This window comes from Gymnogyps californianus, chromosome 11 (assembly GCF_018139145.2).
Source record: "Gymnogyps californianus isolate 813 chromosome 11, ASM1813914v2, whole genome shotgun sequence".
Taxonomy (NCBI): domain Eukaryota; kingdom Metazoa; phylum Chordata; class Aves; order Accipitriformes; family Cathartidae; genus Gymnogyps; species Gymnogyps californianus.
In genome coordinates this window covers 6,991,014-7,010,787 of record NC_059481.1, presented here as the reverse complement: position 1 = coordinate 7,010,787, position 19,774 = coordinate 6,991,014, and the positions used below count along the sequence as shown (strand labels likewise).

The following is a 19,774-nucleotide window of genomic DNA, read 5'->3' as shown; positions in this document are numbered from 1 at the left end:
ATTTGTGAAGAGCAAAGAATCATATTTCACACCATTACAGATTCATGTGTTGTGTTTTCTGATTAGTGTCGTTCTTGCAGATATCAGCCAAAAATCTGTCACTAAAGCTCCTTGCTTTTGTATTTAATATAGATTTCCTACTCCTTTAGAGCCCTAAAAACATAGCTGTCTGTAGCCAGGTGCTGTGGAGAGTTAAGTTTGTCCCTGTTGTGGTTACTGCTTTTTCACAGACATTTCCTAAAGGACATCTTAATTGTCATCAAGTTCCAGCTGGAATCTGCATAAGCACCTACACTGTCTTTCTGGTAGCATGTTTGGCCATAGAGGGTTTTAGATCTTGAAAGCCGGTTCCCGCTCACTTACTATCTATAGTTGAATAAATGAGTGTCCTATGAATTACCTAATTACTTGTTCTACAGGGCACAGGGAGGAAATTCCCTTAAAATGGTAAATTAGCCTGAGGCTGATTAATGTTTGTTGGGGGGGGGGGGGAGGGCAGAGGAGAAGGTTGGTTGTTGGTTTGTGGGTTGATTCCTGTTTGCATTGAAACAGACTTTAGGGAAAAAAAAAAACCCCAAATAAAGAAGTAGTCTTGCTTTAAGAAATACGTAGTGATGGTGAGGATACCACAATCATTGCTCAGTTATTACCTTCACTGTTAAAAATTTAAACTTAACATCTTTTCCAAATTTGTTTAGCTTTGCTGTCTTGTTACGTTTTTGGCTGATAGATGTCTGCTTTTTATTGATCTTTATGAAATACATAAAAATTCTGCATCACTGCATTTGAAAAATTCTAGTTGTATCTTCACCTTCAAAAAGACTGCAGTGGGAACAATACTTTAACTGTTGTATGCTTAGCCTGGAAAAGGAGTCTGTGGAAAGAGGGCCATTGTTACTGCGGACAGTAATCCCTGCCCTGCATAACAAATGTAATGCTGAATAGCAAATTGAGTTCAGCTACCCATGCGTGGCAAGGGAAAAATCTCAAAGCACAACAAAGAAGTCATGATCATTTTGAGTGTTCAGTCTGGGACACTACTGCAGAGTCAACTTACTTTGTCTGTTGTCTCACAATAGTTAGCATTGAATAAAAATTAAAGCAATTGGTTTGACACTGTCTGGAGAGGTTTTCTAGAATTACTGGTAGAGCAGAAAAAAATAACTAAAAAGGAAAAGCATTACTTGGTTTTACTCTGTGCTTTGGAGTGTGGGAGGAAGGAATGGGGGGGGAAATTTAATCCTTTTTCTCTCTGTATCTGTGTTGTATGAAATGGGTTTGGTTTATTCCTCATTTTTTACAAATGTAAGTCAGATAAGTATAATTGAGAATGAGGTTTGTTTTTTGGCTTTTCTCCAATAAAAATAGTTTTGTCTATATGATGTTGCTTCTGTCCTTAGCTAGCAGCAGGACGAAGAGGGTAGTAGTTCTGCAGGAAAGGGTCTGGGGTTATGTTGGACAAAAGATAAATCAATGATGTACTGTTGCAAAAAACCTCAGTCATCACTGGAGGATGTGTAAGGATGAGTATAGCTTGTAAAGCGCAAGCAATAATCCTTACGCTATAGTCAGCATTTGCAAGGCCTCGGTTGTGCCCAGCTTAGGATTCTGCATTTGAGGAAGAATGCGGACCAACTTGAGGTAAACCAAGTGAAATTAATGAAAATGATCAGAGGCCTGGGAAGTTGGTCTCAGTCGAGGATTGGAGGAAATGGGGTTCATATGTCATGCAGTAAAGGAGGAAAAGACTTCAAGCATGGTAATAGAGTTTAAAGGTGTAAAAGTCTGCTGTGTAATAGCCTGTTCTCAAAAGCTATGGAAGAAAAGGAGCAATGGTCTTCAACTGGGGGATGGACATGAGGAGGACACTGATGGTAAAGAAAAACATTGGAATAGTGGGATGAAGCTGTGGGATCTTTAGGAACAGATCAAAGAAACATCTGTCACGAGTGATAGAGGCACAGTTGAGTCTATCCTGAGGCATGTAAGTTGTATGAGGGTCTTAAAGACACTTTGGATCCTAATTTACAACTTTGATGTTAATAAAGATTTTATTATTTGGCATAAATGGTATTAAGTTATACATTGGGATTAGCTAAATCTTTTGGTTCTAAATGGCTGTAGTAAGCAATGAATGAAGTTTCTTATTGCTAGGAAATAGTCCTATTTCTACCCTAGATCTTGTCTTTGCCTTGGTGTTCTTTACCTAGGTTTACATATGGAAAACAGAACATGCAGGATCTCAAGCTCTTTTTGTGCCACTGTTAACTAAGTGCATCTCTAGGGATTTACTTGCCTGTTTATCTCCACTTGAATGCTCTAAGTGGGTCTATATGACTTTGTATTTGAATGAGTCCTCTGTATCACCTTCTGTATGGAAGTTAGAGATTGGCCCTTCCAGCATTTTGCTGTTGGTTCATTATTCCCCTTGCTGAGGGGCTGGCCAAGAAGACAGAAAACTACTGACCAGATCAGCAAGAGTAAATCTGGCTCAGAGTAAGCTATTAAATGACGAGAACTTGTTGACCCATTTAATGTCTGCCTGGTTCCCATGGCTGGCATTTCCATCTTCAAATGAAGGTCACTTGAGGAGCATGCAATTATAGTGGCAGGAGTAAATCCGCACCTTTCTATCATTTTTTTAGTACTGTTGGAAAAAACAAAGCAAGCAATGCATTGATTTTATAGCATGGAAGTTATTTTATGCACTGGCAGTGACTGAAATACTCTCTTAAACTTAGATCCTACAGAATGTTCTTTACACAGTGAGTGTTTTTACTCATGGTATGTTAACAATTTTGATTTTGTTTTTCATCTGTTCTCTGTGATGCTTTTTCTCAAATACTTTTACTGGCTGCTCAGAATACTAACTGAGGCATATAATTGTCACAAGTACGACAGCTATGCAATTGCTGTAGAAGGATTGTAGTAGTTTTGAAATGTCACCAGCATGCTAAATCAGTGTTCCTTTTCACTGGCTGTTGGGAAAGTAAATAAAAATCCAGTGATTGGAAGAGATGGATGCTTTTTTTTTTTTTTTAATACCTTTGCTATAAAAATGTTTCAGTTTTAATTCAAATTTTTCTTTTATTTTATTCTACTTAGAAAACAGAAATACTTCATGTTCTATTTTAAATGTTTTGGTTTTTTTTCTTTTTTTTTAAATAGTGTGGCCATATGCACTTATTTCATCAGCACAAGGTGAAATGCCCAGATGTAGTCGCTGCTTTTCTCTCATATCTAAAAATGTTTCAGATGCATAGAGCATCTGATACAGGATAAAATTCTCTATTTCATACTAGAGTTTCCATTGAATTTTTTCACACACAACCCTAAGTTGTAGATTTCAACTACTGAAAGCAAGAAAATTTCTGTAGGTATTTTTTTTTTTAATCAGAAGTCTGTTTCATAGTATCTTTCTTGTCATAGCTGTAGCTTGTAGTCCACTGTGAAAGCAGTAATTTGTCTTTTCTTTCAGGGAACTGGAAAACTTGAAATATCAATATTCCTGAGAAAATCTCTAATACCAAATGCATTGTGAGAAGCGGGGAAGGGAAGATGTTTGTTTCTGTAATTGTTCCCTTTGCAGACTGGTTTAATAAAATTACTACGAGCTGAATGAGTTCTACACAGTTAATTGAGACCATATCAATTGATAGCAGTTGACAGTGTTTATTATCAAATTGCTAAAAATATTTCCTGTCCTTTGTGTCCCTGAGATAAGAGGTGATATTCTGATGCATGTCTTTTCACAGGACCTGTTGTTCAGTGTGTGCGCTCTCAATATCATCTCCACCATTGTCTGCGCTTTGGCAACAGCAATGTGTTGCATGCAGATGGTTTCTTCTGATCTTCTGCAAATGGTGAGTATGTTTCAGTGACAACACAGGATATTGTCCAACATAACGTATTGTACTTATCTGTGTATACTCATTTGTACGTATTCTTTGCTGATAAACTTAAGCCTATTTGTGTGTCTTTGTGTAGTGTTAGAACGTGTGTGTACATGGGTGTATTTTTTTATCTGCATGCATCTATATAAATATAGCATACAGATGTATGCAGTATGAGTAGCTGCTGTGTTTAAAATGTTTACATATTATATTAGAAAGTTATAATCAGGATTTCGCAATTGGGAGTATGTTTGTTTGTTAACGAGGTTATTAACAAGGTTCGGTTATATATGCATGTTAAATTTTCTGTCATTACATGTTTATTATCTTCAGTTTCCACACTATCCAGAGCAATTACTTAGCTTTGAGATACTATTTTTCATTACTTTTCTGGTATGAGAACTATGAGTTCAAAACTGGAACTTTTCACAGCCCTGTGCCAATTAACAGTGTTTTCATAAGGAAAACATGTTCAGCTTCAGAGTAGCACTTGTGTTTAAAACAAGAGGGAAAAGGATCATTGGTCTTCTGCATAGCCAGCTCCTTTACAGGATACTGTCTTGTTTTGGTTGGACAAAGACAGCTTTCCTATCCCAAATGAGTGCTTTGATTCTCAAGGTTTCAACGTAATGTTGACACAAAAAAGAAAAATTTAAAATCCTTTGTATTTTGCAGGCCAAGTATACTGTTTCTAACCCAGCTCTGTTACGGGCTAATCTATGAAATTATCCTCTGTTTAATAAGAGCGGGCAAGCGCACAAACCTAATACCAGTCATTTGTAAATCTCTTGTATTTTAAAAGTTTGCATAGATAGAATACTGGCCCAGCAAGTTAGCTGCAAACCATTTACACAACAGAGAAATGTTGTATAACCTGCCATGCAGGCATGTGGTTGATTTAAAAATAAATACATAAAAAAAAAATACACTCGCTGCTATGGATATTGATTTAAGTGCATGAATTACAGAGATAAGGCTGTCCTTTCTAGACAAGCGTTCCAGTCACTGAGTTGCAAACTTAGTTAAAGAATATCTTCAATCTGTGATCTGGCGTTTACTTCACATAGTAGTGGATATAAGTTAGGCACATATGTCTACATAATGCCTACAAATGGTACATAAATGCATTTTTTCATATAGCACTCCGTATTCATATTGTGTGTGCTTGTAGAGGCTTGTAAACTACTTATTTAATAGCTTTGTTTTGGATGTCAGACAGAATTGACAAAAATATTTGTTTCAGCTGATGACACGTATTTTAAACGTTAAAGGATTTTTATCATATTGTGGGTATTCTTTCTTTTCACACACCCCCCCCGCCCCATGATATTTGCTGCAAGAATGCCCATTGACTAAAGATCTTTTTCACCTTGCAGTGATGACAGGGAGATGAAGTGATCATCACACCTGGAAAGATCTGTCTGTCTAGTGTAGCCATGGTAGCAGTGATCCAGAATTGTAACCATGTATATTCCAGGAGTCTTAACCTACACTTAATTTTATGGTATTTAGCAGTGTAAGAGGAATAAAAATGTATAGATGACAATGAACCAAGAATGATATTAAAGTGCTTCCGTGGGGCATGTGCTAGAAGCAGTAATCTCAATAGGAAGTCAGATACCTTAAAAGCACATAATTTTTCTCTGTGCCGCTTCATTCTTCACTTCTTCCCTAAAATACTTTCTTTACCACCTGGCAATGCTGCCATTATGTCAATTTCTTTTTGCTTCCTATGCTCTGTGCTTCCAGCTTTCTGTCTTCCTGCTTAGTTGTCAGTTCTCCCACCCTTTCAGCTCCATTGACAAGAATTTTCTTCCCTTTCCACAGGAGGAGGAGATTATATCTATCTTTCTGCTCAGTCCCAGTCTTTTCTTTTTTATCATTAAGTTTTTCCCTTTCTTTTTTCAGGTTGCTGAGCCAGATTCCTACCAGGCCTAAGTGAGCATAACTTCCCTAGGGCTACGCTGACTTAGACCAGCAGAACTCTGACCTGAAGATTTCTTTTTCTTTCACTATTTTCAGTCTATTGTCCCACGATTCCCTTTTGCTCTACTGCACACAGAAATCTGATTTAGTTCCCTTTTTCTTGCTTGTTAATGCTTGATTTACGCTTTTTCCTTTTCCTTTTCACTGACGTATGCATCTTCTCTTAGCAGGGTTGCACCATGCTGGAAGTTTAAGATAGCAGCAGCAAGAGATACTACCCCTCTTAGATGAAAAGGTTTTAATTATTGTGCTGATTCTTTTACTCTGTTCTTACAGTATTCAAGAGCTACGTAGGCTTTCCTGTAGGAAGAGGAGGCATAAAAATGTAAATCCTAGCCAGCAAAAGCATTATGCAATAGAGAACATCCTCCTCGGACATCATTAGGTTATTATTAGGTCATCAGTTTTGTGATTCATGTGCTGTGTTAGCGTTCTTGTCTCAGAAATTAATCGGTTAGAATGGTGTGCAAATTTCAAATAATTTCAAGTTTTCTTCTGGCATGAAGCTGTTGTATGTGCTTCAGGTTTTATTGCCTAGCAACATAGAGCTGGTATATAATACAGTCTCAAGAAAATCTGCAACAATGTTTCATGCGTATCTGCTTTCTTGTTAACTTTTGCATACAGTGAGTATCTGGATTGTACAAGCAAACTGACGGTATTTTATTGGAAACTGCTACCTTCTGATGTACCGATCTTTTAGTAAAAATGCCCTGAAAAATATAAACACAAGCTGTCTGGTAGTAAGTGCATATTAAATTTTCCAATGAATTTGAAGGAGGTTTTTTGGTTAAAAATAATCCCACCAAACAAATATTTGGTTTCAAGCATTAAGGAAAAACTACTGCAAAATATTGCAAACTATTTTTCTTGTGTTATATTTTAGTTTCCTTTAGTTTTTACTTTGGTACTGTCGTATGGGACACAAAGCCATATTTTCCTAGGTTGTTCCTTCTTTGAGTTGACTGTTTCAGAAAATACCCCAAATTTTTCACCTCACTTTAACCTTTCTCACCCTGTTAAGTATACACAGTTGCTCAGGGGGGAAAAAAAAAAAAATCTATGAATTGTACTAAAACTGCAAGAGTAAGCAATACCATAGTTAAAGATTGAAATAGCATTTGTTACGTGTTTCGCTACTTTCGACAGTTTAAGGCTGCACTCCATTACAGGGCTTCCCAGAATTGTTTTTTCTGTGTACACACCCCTTCAGCGGATAAATGTGAATGAAATCAGATTATATCAAGGTTCTGTAATGTGAAGAAACATCTCTTAATAACCAAGCTGTCACTTCCGTGATATTTCATTTGTTGCCTAAGGCAGTTTCAGTTTGCATCTTGTCTGATGAATGGCTACTGCAGAAATTCACCGTTTTCTTCAAAAGGTAGCTGCCTGAATTAAATGAAGAAATACAAGAAATTATGCCCACTGTGGCCAAGCTAAAGCATGAAGTACACCTATGCCAGAACTTCCACTCCAAATACGTTTATACAGTACTTATCCTAGAAGTACTGGCACTGATATCATTCAGTGTATTCTGATTTTATCACCATCACTGTTAGTAACTGTTCTTCATGTTATGTGATATCTAAAACAATCTATTCTTTTGTAAAGGGTATAAGGTGATGATGACACATGCAAGCTGTAACATTTAATTACTGTTTTCATCAGCCGTAATGATAATTCAGCATGCCATTAACTTAATAGGCTGTAGTTAATATTTCTACTCAAACACCTCAAATAAAGCACCTCTGTATGAGGATAATATCTTGCTGGCATTGTTTAACCCCTTATCCTGGTGAAATAGTAATAAAAAACCCCCTTCAGGATGTGAAGTGAGAATTGATCTTAAGTTATACATAATTTTTATTATTTAACCTAATTATATCAAAACCTAAATATTGCATTTTTTGGCACAAAGCTCACTTAAAGGTATTGTAAAGCCCAGATGACGGTCCTTTTAGAAATATGCATTGCGAATGACATACATCCATAGAAACATCCTAAATGTAAATATAGTTGGATAAATACTGCCCTCAGCCCCACCACAAATAAAAAGGTAAAATGGAAACATTTGGTGTAGGAAAGCTTTTGACATTTTTAGAAAATGTACCATTTTCCATTTCACATTTTATTGGTAGAATAAGAATATTTAATATTTAAGACTATTTGAAATACAGTCAGTACTTCAAGAAAGATGTAGTGTCACAGACCAGTCCCTCTGCGACTACAGAGCTAATGGCTTGTGATGGTTATGGGAACAGCAATTGGAAACAACAGAGCAGAAAAATTTAAATCTATGTTTTCCATATCAAAATATCTTCTGCGTTGCAATTTCCCTTTAAGATCAGGGGTAAATTAGAAGATTCAGCCATCATCCTTTTGTTCTTGCAGACAATTAGTATCTACATTTCCCTCCAGGAGATACTGATTTCAGTGTTTCAGAAAAGGAAAAAAGCACCCTGTCCAGGAGGAGGACAGTTAATTGAAGACAGAATTATAGACCCAAGTATATTGCAAAAAGCTTTTACTATAGATAACATACCAATATTTAATTATATGCAGTTAGAAATTCTTATTTCCCATTCCCAAGAATTAGCAGATTTTTATAAATGACATATAGAGACTTAAATGAGGATAATGAATCCTGGAGTCTCCAAAGGACTTACTTCGAAGTTACACAGTAAATTTATTAAATGTGATATGGAAGGCAGAGGTAATTACATGCAGATACAGGAAATACTCGAGATAAGATGATTCCCTTAGAGCACTAGTTATGTACTGATGTATGGCAATTACTGGTTTAGATATGTCATAGTTGCTACGCAGTGAATCCCAGCGCTGTCGTTTACGTGGAGTCAATAGTGCTGATCAGCTGCAGATTATGTAGAATAGAGGATGTCTTTGTTAATGTTTAGCGGGGATGTCCCATACCTGGAAATATTGATGAAGAGTTCTTAGTCTCACAGATCTCAGGTAGAAGGACTTACCACAGTGTATCGCACTGGGTTAACTGTTTCATTAGAGAACTATATTTATAGTTCTTATCTGCTCTTTCTTCAGTTCCTTAATTCAGACTCCTCCGTCAGCTTTTACTTCAATATATTCAAAATATTCAGAACATAAATCATAAACTCCAATCATTCTGGTCACTTCAGTGACCAACTTTTAGACAACCTTTCAGTGAAGAGCTGGAAATTTGGTCTGACAATAAAAAAAGAAAGTGAGTTTTACAGTCTTATTCGTATCTATCTAATGGTGTTTATTTCACCTTGAAGAGCTAAAAACTGAGAGAAGAGTTCTGTTATTCTACAAAGCACTGCCTTCTTTGCTGGGAAGTGACAGCATATGTGTCTTGCTACAGGTTCTAAGCTTGCTGAGAAGGTCACTGGCATCCAGCTCTACATCACTGGCTGTGTGGGGTTCTCGGTACTTATGGCACATGGATCCTTGAGCATAACTGCATTTTCAGAAAACTTTTGCCTCTTCTGCTCCCTCTGGAAGTGCTGTGCTTCCAACATTTGTGTTTCTAATTCTCTGCTTGCTAACAACTTGCTGCTGATGGCATGGCTGACTTCTGTATTGAATTCAGGTCCAGGAAGTGGGTCCCAAACTGCAGCATTGTACAGCTTTCTTGTTTACCCTGCTGCAAACGGGTAGCACGTTTTATTCTTCCCTCATAACTGCAAGCCAAATAACAAATTAAGTAGTCCTCAGTATGAAATAAAGATGAAGGCTGTTTTTATCAGGCTGTTTAACTCTGTCAAAGTTAGGTGTGCCCGATTAAAACACACAAAATTCTGTGTGCAATGTGTGCGCTATGTTGCACACCCATTTAGCACATGCACCGATCTATGTATAATGCCTGTTAGGTATCAGACACATTCCACAGACTAAAGTAAGGCCATCTTTAGTCCAAGGATGAGAAAAAACCTGCATGTGTATAATAGTTTGAATGCCAAGCTTCAAACGTAAGGTTGGCTATTTCCTAAAAGAAGAGCATGAATTCTAGATCTATGTTTCATTGCCTGTCGGATTTCTGAAAGCTCCCAGCATCCAACAGCTCCAGGTGGTCAACAGAAATGGTTGAGTATTTGGGATTTCCAGAGCCAGGGGATATCTATTTATGCCTAGTTAATATGTTCAAAATATCTATTGATAGCTATAAAGTTAGGCAAAGCTTTTAACACTGTTGGCTATTTACAGTGTTTACCAGCAATGCTCTTTGCTGTTTATCCTGGTCTGCAACTGTTTATTGCTTCTGCAGTAGCCATTGGTTTAATCCCAAAAGCGAGGCTAGGAGACCTGCTTTGTGAGTTGTGTCAGAGTGTGAGCTATATTTTTTGAACTGACATTGACTGCAACCTGATCTTGTTTATACTTGTGACGAAACAGGCCACCCCCATGTTCAGTTTGGCAGTTCTTGTTGCCTATCCTACTTGCCATGAACATTTTGAGACTGCGTATTTAGTAACAGCTGTCTTCTGATATCAAAAATGTGTGGTTCCTTGTGAAAGCATTTGTCAGTGTTCCTCCCCCTAGTCCAGCTTTGTCAGCTGTCTGCATTTTGTCACCGTGTCTTTTTCTTACCTATGGACTTTGTATTAAGTCTTTGCTGAGCCCTTCCCAGCCTTCACCGTTTGAGACTAACCCTAAAGATTTCTAAAATATATTTTACTGTAGGAAGAATAAACTTTTGCAGGCTAGTACAGATTAGTAGATAGGGTAGTATGGAATAAGATATGATTTAATTCTCATTTAGTAGCTTTCCAATTGTTTTCTCAAGGATGTCTGTGATAATCCCTTGTATTTGCTATTGTTTCATTTCCTGCTAGTCTCCCTCTTACAGCCTTTTTCACTTTAATTTCTGTGCCTTCCAGCAGGATGATATCACACAGGTAAACGGTCTTTTATAAACACACACCCCCACCCCTGCTCCAACATGCATCTTTCATGTCCATTTTGCCACTCATTTTCAGCGTTGGTCACACAGAGTTCGTTGCCATGATTTGTATTCACAGTAAAGGTTCTTGAAAGGGATGCAAATGATTCTACTGTTAAACTGAACTGCATCTAAACATCAGGGCTTTTCCTTCTTGAACCACAGCCTCTTCTATCCTGTGTAAAACCTTTCCCTTCTGTCACGTCCCACAAAATGTAGTCTGATAGTTCACTCACTTGTAAAAGCGTTATGTGTTTAATTGCCTCGTTCTGAGGAGTGTTAAGAGTATCGTTCCCTATATATGGCTGAATGAAACAAGCTCCAGGGGACTCGAGAACTGAAGGGATGGAGCTACATGTTCTCTGGTGCAAACCAAAGCTTGGGTTCCATGCCAGTCTATGGAAATAGTCTGGGAGAAGGTAAAGAAAGTTGTAAAAGAAAATTGTTTAGTTTCCAGACTGTAAAAATGACCCAAATTATCAACTCTACTAGGAAAATGAGTGTAGTCCTGAGTTTGGTGGAATCAAGTAGGGGACAAAATGGGAGCCAGAGTATACAGATATTTGTCTTCCTTATGATAAATTTTTATACAGTTTTTAGGTCACTAAGTTGAAGTTTGTCTTGCTTCCTTTTTTCCTAAAAGATTCTTCAATGTATTTGGGATGGCAGCAGGCTGATGATTGCTGATGATTGTATCATTTAGGGCAAAAGTCTGGTGTTTAACAGTTAATATTAATGTAACATTACAGTTTGGGAGATGGCTGTTGAAAGATCAGGTGAATTTAGACTGAATGACTGCAAAAATGTAGTTGTATTCTGTAAGACAAACCTATAGAAATGTCTGATAGTACTCAGGATAACAGCATCACATCTCACATGAAAGAGAGTGCTTAACAGCATCAGACATTTTATGTAATGAAGAGTAAGTCAAGTAGATGACATGTCTTTTATTCCTGTACCATCAGTAGACTACAATGGCTGAAAGTCATTGATTGGCTGTAAGATGTCATGACATAACATATTCTGCAGAGGAGGTTCTTTATTTAATAGTTACTTGTGGAAATATCTCTAGAGAGCCAATTAGTAAGCAACTAATAGTTCATTTTCACAAACAATTGAAATTGGTCCTCCTGACCCTCTGTTGTGTTGCATTATTACAGCTTTGACATTTGAAACAACATACATAGAGTGTGTTTAGTAGAATTAAGATGTAACTCAACCTTTTAAATCCCAAAGACCAATATCATTTCTATGGTAATGTAAATTCAGCATAACTGCACCAAGTTAAATTTGAAAAAGTGAAAAATATAAAACTGTGACATTAAAAATTAAGGTAATTTACGTTCTATTTGCTGGATCTCCTAAGCATAAGCATTTTCCCTTTTTATTTCACTGCTGCTTAAGTCTTTATCATGGATTCAAACAAATAATAATGTAATGAGACAACAGTACAAAGACATATATTCTCTTGTTCCAGTATAAAAAAGAAATGTGCCTTCAGCAAATTTTCTTAGCTCACTTGTTTTAAAAGGCAAGAGCTAAAGACCAAGTCATCTACTGATCCAAGAAAAGCGGTATGACAGCAGAAGCTTGCCTGGAGAAGACAGAATTCTTCTGTAGTTTTGGATTGTCTTTTGATCCCCTTTTATCCATGAGGACCATATAAAGCCAGGTCAAGGTGGCTGGGTTCCATGTGATCTGCAGAATGGTCCATATTTGATCTTGAAGTAGTTTAAGCCTTTGCTAGAAGACTTGTTAAGTTACAGTGTTTCTGGTATCAAAGGTTATCAGAATGGCTTCTTGATAGCACTGCTGTGTTAGAAGCTGATTAGGTTCCTGTCACAAATGTTGACAGTTGTTCTCAGTTGTTCTCAGTATTACTACTTTTTATTATTTAGTGTAGATATTTTCTTTCTGGTTTTGAGATGTCTATATGGAATACATGTTTTTCTTTCATACCAGTATTTAAAACCCTTGTACCACATTTAAGTGTGCAGTGTCTGTATCACCAAACCACAAATGGGTGTTAAGGATATTTGATTTTACAAGAATAATAAAGAATAGTTATAAATGGCCCTTTTTTGGAAGTGAAAAATAGGTGGGATATTTGTAGTTGTCTTATTCAAAATTTAATGAATATGTAGTAGCTTGTTTCTAGTTTGTTTTATTTGGGGTTTTCTGCGGGGGTGGGGTTATTTTTTTCTCTATAAGCACAAGGCATTTCAGATTGGAAACAAAACCATGCAAATAATTATTTTAGTAGTTGTATCTCTTGTTCAACAGTTATTAAAATACAGCTGATTATGTAGGGCTATAATAAAATCGTATTACAAGGAAGAAGTATTTCTTGAAAAGCTATTTAATTTTAAACGTCTATGTTCTGCATCCTAAGAGTAGACTGACTTCGAGGCACGGGCCTCTATGTCTTTAGTAAATCCTTGTGTTATATTTTGGCAATTTGACTCACTCCTCACTGATCTCAAGTATTCTTATGCTTCCAAAAGTGTCTCTTTCATTTCAGTATGGATATTAATGAAATGGGATATTGGTCAGAGTTGCTAATACTGACCTTTTATTAAAATTTTTATTATTGGTGATGATGTTTCTACCATCTGAAGGAACTTGATCTGTTCATTTTCAGTTTCTGCCACAGAGGCCACATTCTACCAATCCTGACTGCATGACTCCACATGGAACTATCCTGCAGCAAACCTTGGATTTTGATGAGTTCATACCACCAATACCGCCTCCACCCTACTACCCCCCAGAATATACCTGCACACCAGTGATAGAGGCACAGAGGTGATTCTTCTTCCCTGTAGTTAGTCATCGCATAGTTCTGAGCTACAGACTATCAAGCTCTTTCAAAGAATATGAAGCCAAGTAACGTCCTTCACTTACATTAGGTGCTTCTTTTCCAGAGAGAGTACATATGTTTTTTGCCAACTTGTTAGGGATGCACCTGGAAATATTTGTGTTAAAGCACTGCTGTAACAGAGAAGTGATTGAACTCAGCTAAGAGAAGGATAACAATATCTGAACTTAAAGCAGAGATCAGCTTATAGGTGATCCTTTCACAGTTGTTAACATTATACACCTGAAGTTTAATATGAGATTTAATTTTCTAGGGAAATCATTGCAGTTAATGTGTATTAACGTGGAGTAGTGAAGGACATTAATGACTGCAAAATGGGCTGGTAGAGATGGCTGGCATCCAAAATGAAATACAATTTTTAAAGCTACCCTGTGAATGAGGGCTTCATTTTGGTTGTCTAATAAATTTCTTCAGTATGATTCTTTGTAGTATATTGGCTTTGAATTCAGAGAACGCTCTACATCACTGTGGTGTAGGTAATAGTTCACCAGATAAATCCAATGCCATTTGTTAATAGTTAAGTTTGCTTGTTTGTGTTTTTAAACAGAGGTCTGCATTTGGACTTTCCTCACTCCCCATTCAGTGCTTTATATGAAGTAACCATTAACAGCCCAGGAATGCTGTATCCAACTGAGCTGCCCCCTCCTTATGAGGCAGTGATTGGAGAGACGCCTGCCAGTCAGGTAAGGAAAGCCAAAGGAAATTCTTTACATAGTCTTCAAATTTTCAGGATGCGAAACAATTTTAGATAAATTTAATGATCTAAAATAATTTAGGAGTTAATTGTACTTTGGGGAAACAACCGTTAGAAAATATTTATATTCTTTAAACACGTTTTTGAGACCATTCTCTTTAAAAGGGTTTAACTAACCAATTTTACTTAATGTGTATTCTCCTTATGTTCTTGTGTATATTTGGGCAAAAGCTTATGCGAGTAGTAATAATTCAGCTGATATCATCCATTAAAAACGTTGTATGATACTGGACTGTCAGTAACAACAAACTTAAAGAATGGATTGGAATCACCAAAGCACGGTGTTTTTCCTTCTTTGAAAAGGATAATGATGTTTTAAAATGAGACTACACTTTTTAATTTCTATAGGTAATAAGAAATCTTGATTAGGAAGCAGGTTTATTTTCTTGAAAACCCCTACAGTTGAAAAATATTTTTTTATTCCAACTACTGATGATAGTGGATTTGCCTCACTTTAATATACTACTTTGAGTTGGAGCTCAGTACAACAGTGTAGGCTTAATAAGGAAAAAGATAACTGTGTGTCTTGTGACATGTAATGCTAATAACTTCTCTGTGTATGCGTGTATACAGCATAGAGCTCATGGGACATTCAGGTTTGCTCTGCATGTGATCTGAGCCAAGATAATTACAAATTCCCATTTTAAACTCTATGTGTTGGTAGAACACGTACTTGAAAATTCCTAACAAAACCTCTCTAAATAACCTCAGATTAACAAAGTTAAAAATACACATTTGCAGTCCCCCACTTATGTCAGATTTCAGATCATGTTCTGGAAAAGTACCGGAGCATCTGGTAATAGTATAGGTTCTTATAATGGTATGCTCTAGTCTTGATAGGATGCCTTGAACTCAGTGCTGACTTTATGCTTTAGTAGTTGTAAGATACAGCCTCCGTAAGGAGGCTTCTATCAGGCACCAAAGTGCTAGAAACTGATCTCTGCTTCAGTGGTGCATTAGCTGATAAGAAACCATACGGAGCAAAGATTTGAATGATAAAAGGATAGGGACGTGTTCTTCCTATGAAACAGCAATGAGTAGTTCTCTCTCTATTGCTTATGCTTTTGGCTGTTACAGCTTTTAATAGCTTATGCTGTTATATGGCAGAAACAGTTACTCCTGAGAGTGCATAACACCTTTATTCTGAACTTTGAGAAAGGATCCCGTATACTTCAGACAAGTATTTACAGTATGCTTTTTGCCTTATTTTTTACTATACGGTGTCAACTCCACTGAGACTAGAATTATAATGTATCTGCATGTACAGCCAAAGCTAATTTGAGCAAAGTTTTGCTTGGAGTGATTTGTGATAATTGAATCAGCTGTCACAAATGGGAAAATACTTGAAATTGCTTTTAGAAACTGTAATTTCTTGCAGGCTTCAGTAAAAACTCAAGTAGTCAAACATTCTAGATATTGCTTATCAGTTGTTAATAGCGCACTGTGGAAATATGTGTGTTCAGGTTGCCAAACTGCACCCCCGTTACAGAGGGGAGTACTTTGCATTTCCCCAAAATACAACATTGAAAAGTTTGCTAGTGATTTTTTTCACGTTGGGGGAAACCACAACTGAAACCAAAAAACTAAAGAAATTATATAAATTTTTACTATGATACACAAGAAGATTATTAAGATAATTAATAAGACAAGCATCTGAGGAAAAAAAGAACATTGAGATGCACAGTCCCTGACAAAAATGCCATTAAAAAACTCCAAGATATGCCTAACTTTGCAGCTTCTATGACTGACAAAGCAGCTTCTGACAACTCTTCTAATCCTTGCCTTGTATCATATCCTCCACCACCTGCCACAATAAACAGGCCAAACAGGGCACTACCTTTGATGTATTTGGCTGTAATAAAATGAATTGGTATAAACTGCTTGTGAGTGAAGTTCTTTTCTGAACAGTAAAATTGGAGTTTCTAAGGCCATCTCCTTTCTAAAATATTTTTTTATCCAAGTTCCATCCTTTTTCCTTTACAGTAACTCAGAGGAACCTGCAAGCCCTGGAGGAGTTGATACTTTTCAGTGATAAAAAAAAACAATTGGCAAAGCGATATGAATTATACGTGGTTTGGGGGGAAAGAGGAGGATCGTATCTGCGATAAGAATTTGTATGTCGTACTAAGTAAGGTTTAGAAAAGTGTCTATTCACACTTAAGCACAAAATCACTTTGAGCACTCTTGTAATTGGGATTACACTTTGCATGAGCATCGACATCCAGCAGCACAATAGCACCAGCATATAACAAAAATATAATTTAACAAGACATAATTTAAAGCAGCAAAGTCATGCTCTTGCAAGAAGAGCATGAGCTCTAATAAGGAGATGCATTGACTCTTATTTTTTGGCATCTGGGGTCAGTGTCTATTCACCTCTGGCCACCTGGGTTCCCAAAGTGTTTGTTCTAATTGCAAGTGAAAATGAGTGGGGATTTTTTGATTTCTAAATGGTGATAATTATATAGTTTCTTACCAGGAGTGAGTTTATATATGCCTGGTAGTTGCTGGTTCAGAGAGCTTGTAGGAGCGAAATAACAACAGGTGCTGAGTATCAGAAGTGAAGTACATTGGCAATGCTAACTAAAGCCTACACAGTGACTTTGTGGCCATATACTTTTCTTGACAACAAAAGCCCTAATGTACGTTTTTGCAGTCAGTGTCCCAGTCGATCTGTAAATGGAGGAACGGAGCCAAAGTCTAAGACAGTTTTAGGTCTACAAGGGGAACAAAATGGAGTCCTAAATTCCTATATGATGCAAATGCTCCCGTATAATATGCACCAAGCTACAGTACAGTATGAACTGAAGTAACTAGATTTATAAATCCCTCGAAGGCAGACTTTGCAATGGAAATCATGGCAGAGCTTTAGCTACAGAAGTGCTTCTGGGAACCATTATGTAATAATGTCATCATTGTAAAACCTCTTACTGACCATCAAGCGATAGGTTTTGTTTGTTTTTAAATGGATTGAGGTCCTTAGAATTTTATTAAATTCTATCAAATTAGACTCAATATTTCATGCATTTCATGGACGACAAATGTCAGTGCTAATTTAAGTGGTTGCATCTAAGTAAAAATTGCTGCTGTCACCTGTACTGATTAGGAATTCCCATTTTATAACTATCAAAAAAAGTGATTTTCACACTGTTTTCCATGCAAAGTATTGATTAGGATATAGAAAAGACAAGAACAAACAGATCGGGGTTCTGGGTGAATTATACCAGTGACTGTTTTATAAGGTTTACTAACCTGTAGGCTGTGCAGGCTTGTTAAAAGCATGTTTTTTCTTTCCTTTTCCTATTGATAACTTAGTGACTGTCTTTACCAGCTTTATGTCCAAGGATGTGCAAGTCAATAAGGTTTTGTTACCCTAGGCTGTGCAGGAACCTGTATGAAACCATGTGCCATCCCTATGTGAACCAAAACTCTGACCTGACTAAAAATTGTCAGTGTTACCTCTGACAAGTAAAACCATGGTTCTCCTTCCCCCAAGCAAGAAGGTTAATCAGTTCCAAATGCATGTAAAATACATTCAGCGACTATTCTTGTGAATGGAGAAAGAACAAGGGAAGGAAAAGGAAAAATTAATACATTGATCAGATAAATTTAAATGGCTTATGTTTTGCAAAATATGGCTAAATACTGAAAAAAGTAGGAGAAGAAACCAAAATTCAAATTATATCCCTGATTTCTTCTGCATGCCCGAAATCTTGAAATCTCTCCTTTTCCCACTATTAAGGATGCTAGTTATCAATGAGGCCCTTAAGAGATAAACCTTAAAGAGCATGAGTGCTTTTCTGGATGTGGGGGATTTTATATAGAGGGGCATATTCACAGTTTTCCATGTGGTCTCAAGAAGCAATTTCTGTGTGTGTAAATTTGTCCCATCTATTTGTCATATTGTTGGGATTTGGTTGTGAGGCTTGTTGGTTTGGGTTTTTTAAATTTCCAGCAGTTGTAATTAGAGAAAACTGTAATATAATATAGTCTGCAGTACATAAGCAAGCATCCAGAAGTTAAGCTGAGAGGCCGTGTCGTTTGATTCACATAGTGACGAGTCACCTCTAAGAATGTTATCTTGTTTATGCAGTCCCACGTCTTTAGGTATGTTGCTGCAGGGTTTTCAGCCTCTGTAGGAGCCTCTGAGATGGAGGCAGAGCCTGAGAAGGGATATGATGTGTGGTGGCTGAGCTTTTGCATCTGTCTAAATTCCAAAGGATGTGAAAGACTGATAGGAATCTCATTGCATGGAGAGTGCAGAGAACAGTTCCTCTCTGTAGTTTCCCTGAGTAAGACATGACTCCTCACCCTAGGTGACCTGAAGGACTCTCCACAAGGTAAAATAGTTCGTCTCCTGCCCGCGTTGGAATACACCTTGGGTCCGTGGTGTGTTCTGTGCGAGCTCTGTTGCAACAAGATGTCAAAGCAGAGTACTGATAGCTGCTCGGTGGCTTGTGTCAAATGAGCTTAGTGGTCTTATTCCCAGGACAAAAAATTCTGTCAATGCTATAATTGTTCCCTTTGGCAAACTAAGCAGAGAATAAAAAGGACGTGAAGATTGAACTGTTGTAATCTAGAAGCCTTTGTGTAATAGGAAACTAAGGTATGTAAATACAATGTATGTATTTCTTCTGCCTGTAAAATAGTGTGGGTTTTTTGAGAGAGATGCAATATTTTGATTTCAAGAATTGCTAAGCCAGCTTTATTCACGAGCCTTAAGTTTGCTTTATATGCTATGTAATAATGTTGTAGTTATTTTCAATTTAGTAGATCGAAGCTACAGATGGTTCTTTTTCATTAGTACAGGTTTCCCAAAACCTCAGCCTTGCATGCAACTCATTTTATAGGTACTAGGCCATTTTATAGGTACTAGACAATGTCACTACAGCTGCCAGGTGACTGGGAGAATGTAGGTGGTCAATAAATGTTTCAGCACAAATATTCAGCAGATATTTTCCTGGCAACGATTAAGAACTTATGAACCCACCTAGATTTAAAAAGAACCCCTAGATTTTTAAGAAGAAACAAACACCCTTAAAACGTTATATTATTTCTTCCAAAATGGTGTTAGTCTGATTGAATTTTCTCCAGCAACAAAGAGCATTTGAGAACACTTCTTACTTTTCCAGTTAGTTCCCAGCAGTTCCACAGTTAGTTCCCAGGAATGATCTGCAACTTAGAGTGACACCACTAATTTTTTTTTTACCACAGATGCGGTACTCTGCTTCAATAAAGAAAGATCCTTTAAGAAATTTCCAAGCAAATTGTTTAAAAATATGAGTGATTTCACTTTTGCTTCCCAGTCCTCTATCCATGTATTG

General features: G+C 37.0%; 1 protein-coding gene across 1 annotated transcript in view; it reads left to right on the top strand.

The window, feature by feature from the left end:
* ENTREP2 (endosomal transmembrane epsin interactor 2) overlaps window positions 1-19,774 on the top strand; it is a 156,089-nt gene that overhangs the window by 123,741 nt on the left and 12,574 nt on the right. Inside the window, exons 5-8 of the mRNA XM_050903311.1 lie at window positions 3,756-3,863; window positions 10,760-10,777; window positions 13,463-13,623; window positions 14,244-14,379. Of these exons, the coding sequence (XP_050759268.1) occupies window positions 3,756-3,863; window positions 10,760-10,777; window positions 13,463-13,623; window positions 14,244-14,379 (423 nt within the window). The remainder of the gene's footprint in view (window positions 1-3,755; window positions 3,864-10,759; window positions 10,778-13,462; window positions 13,624-14,243; window positions 14,380-19,774) is intronic.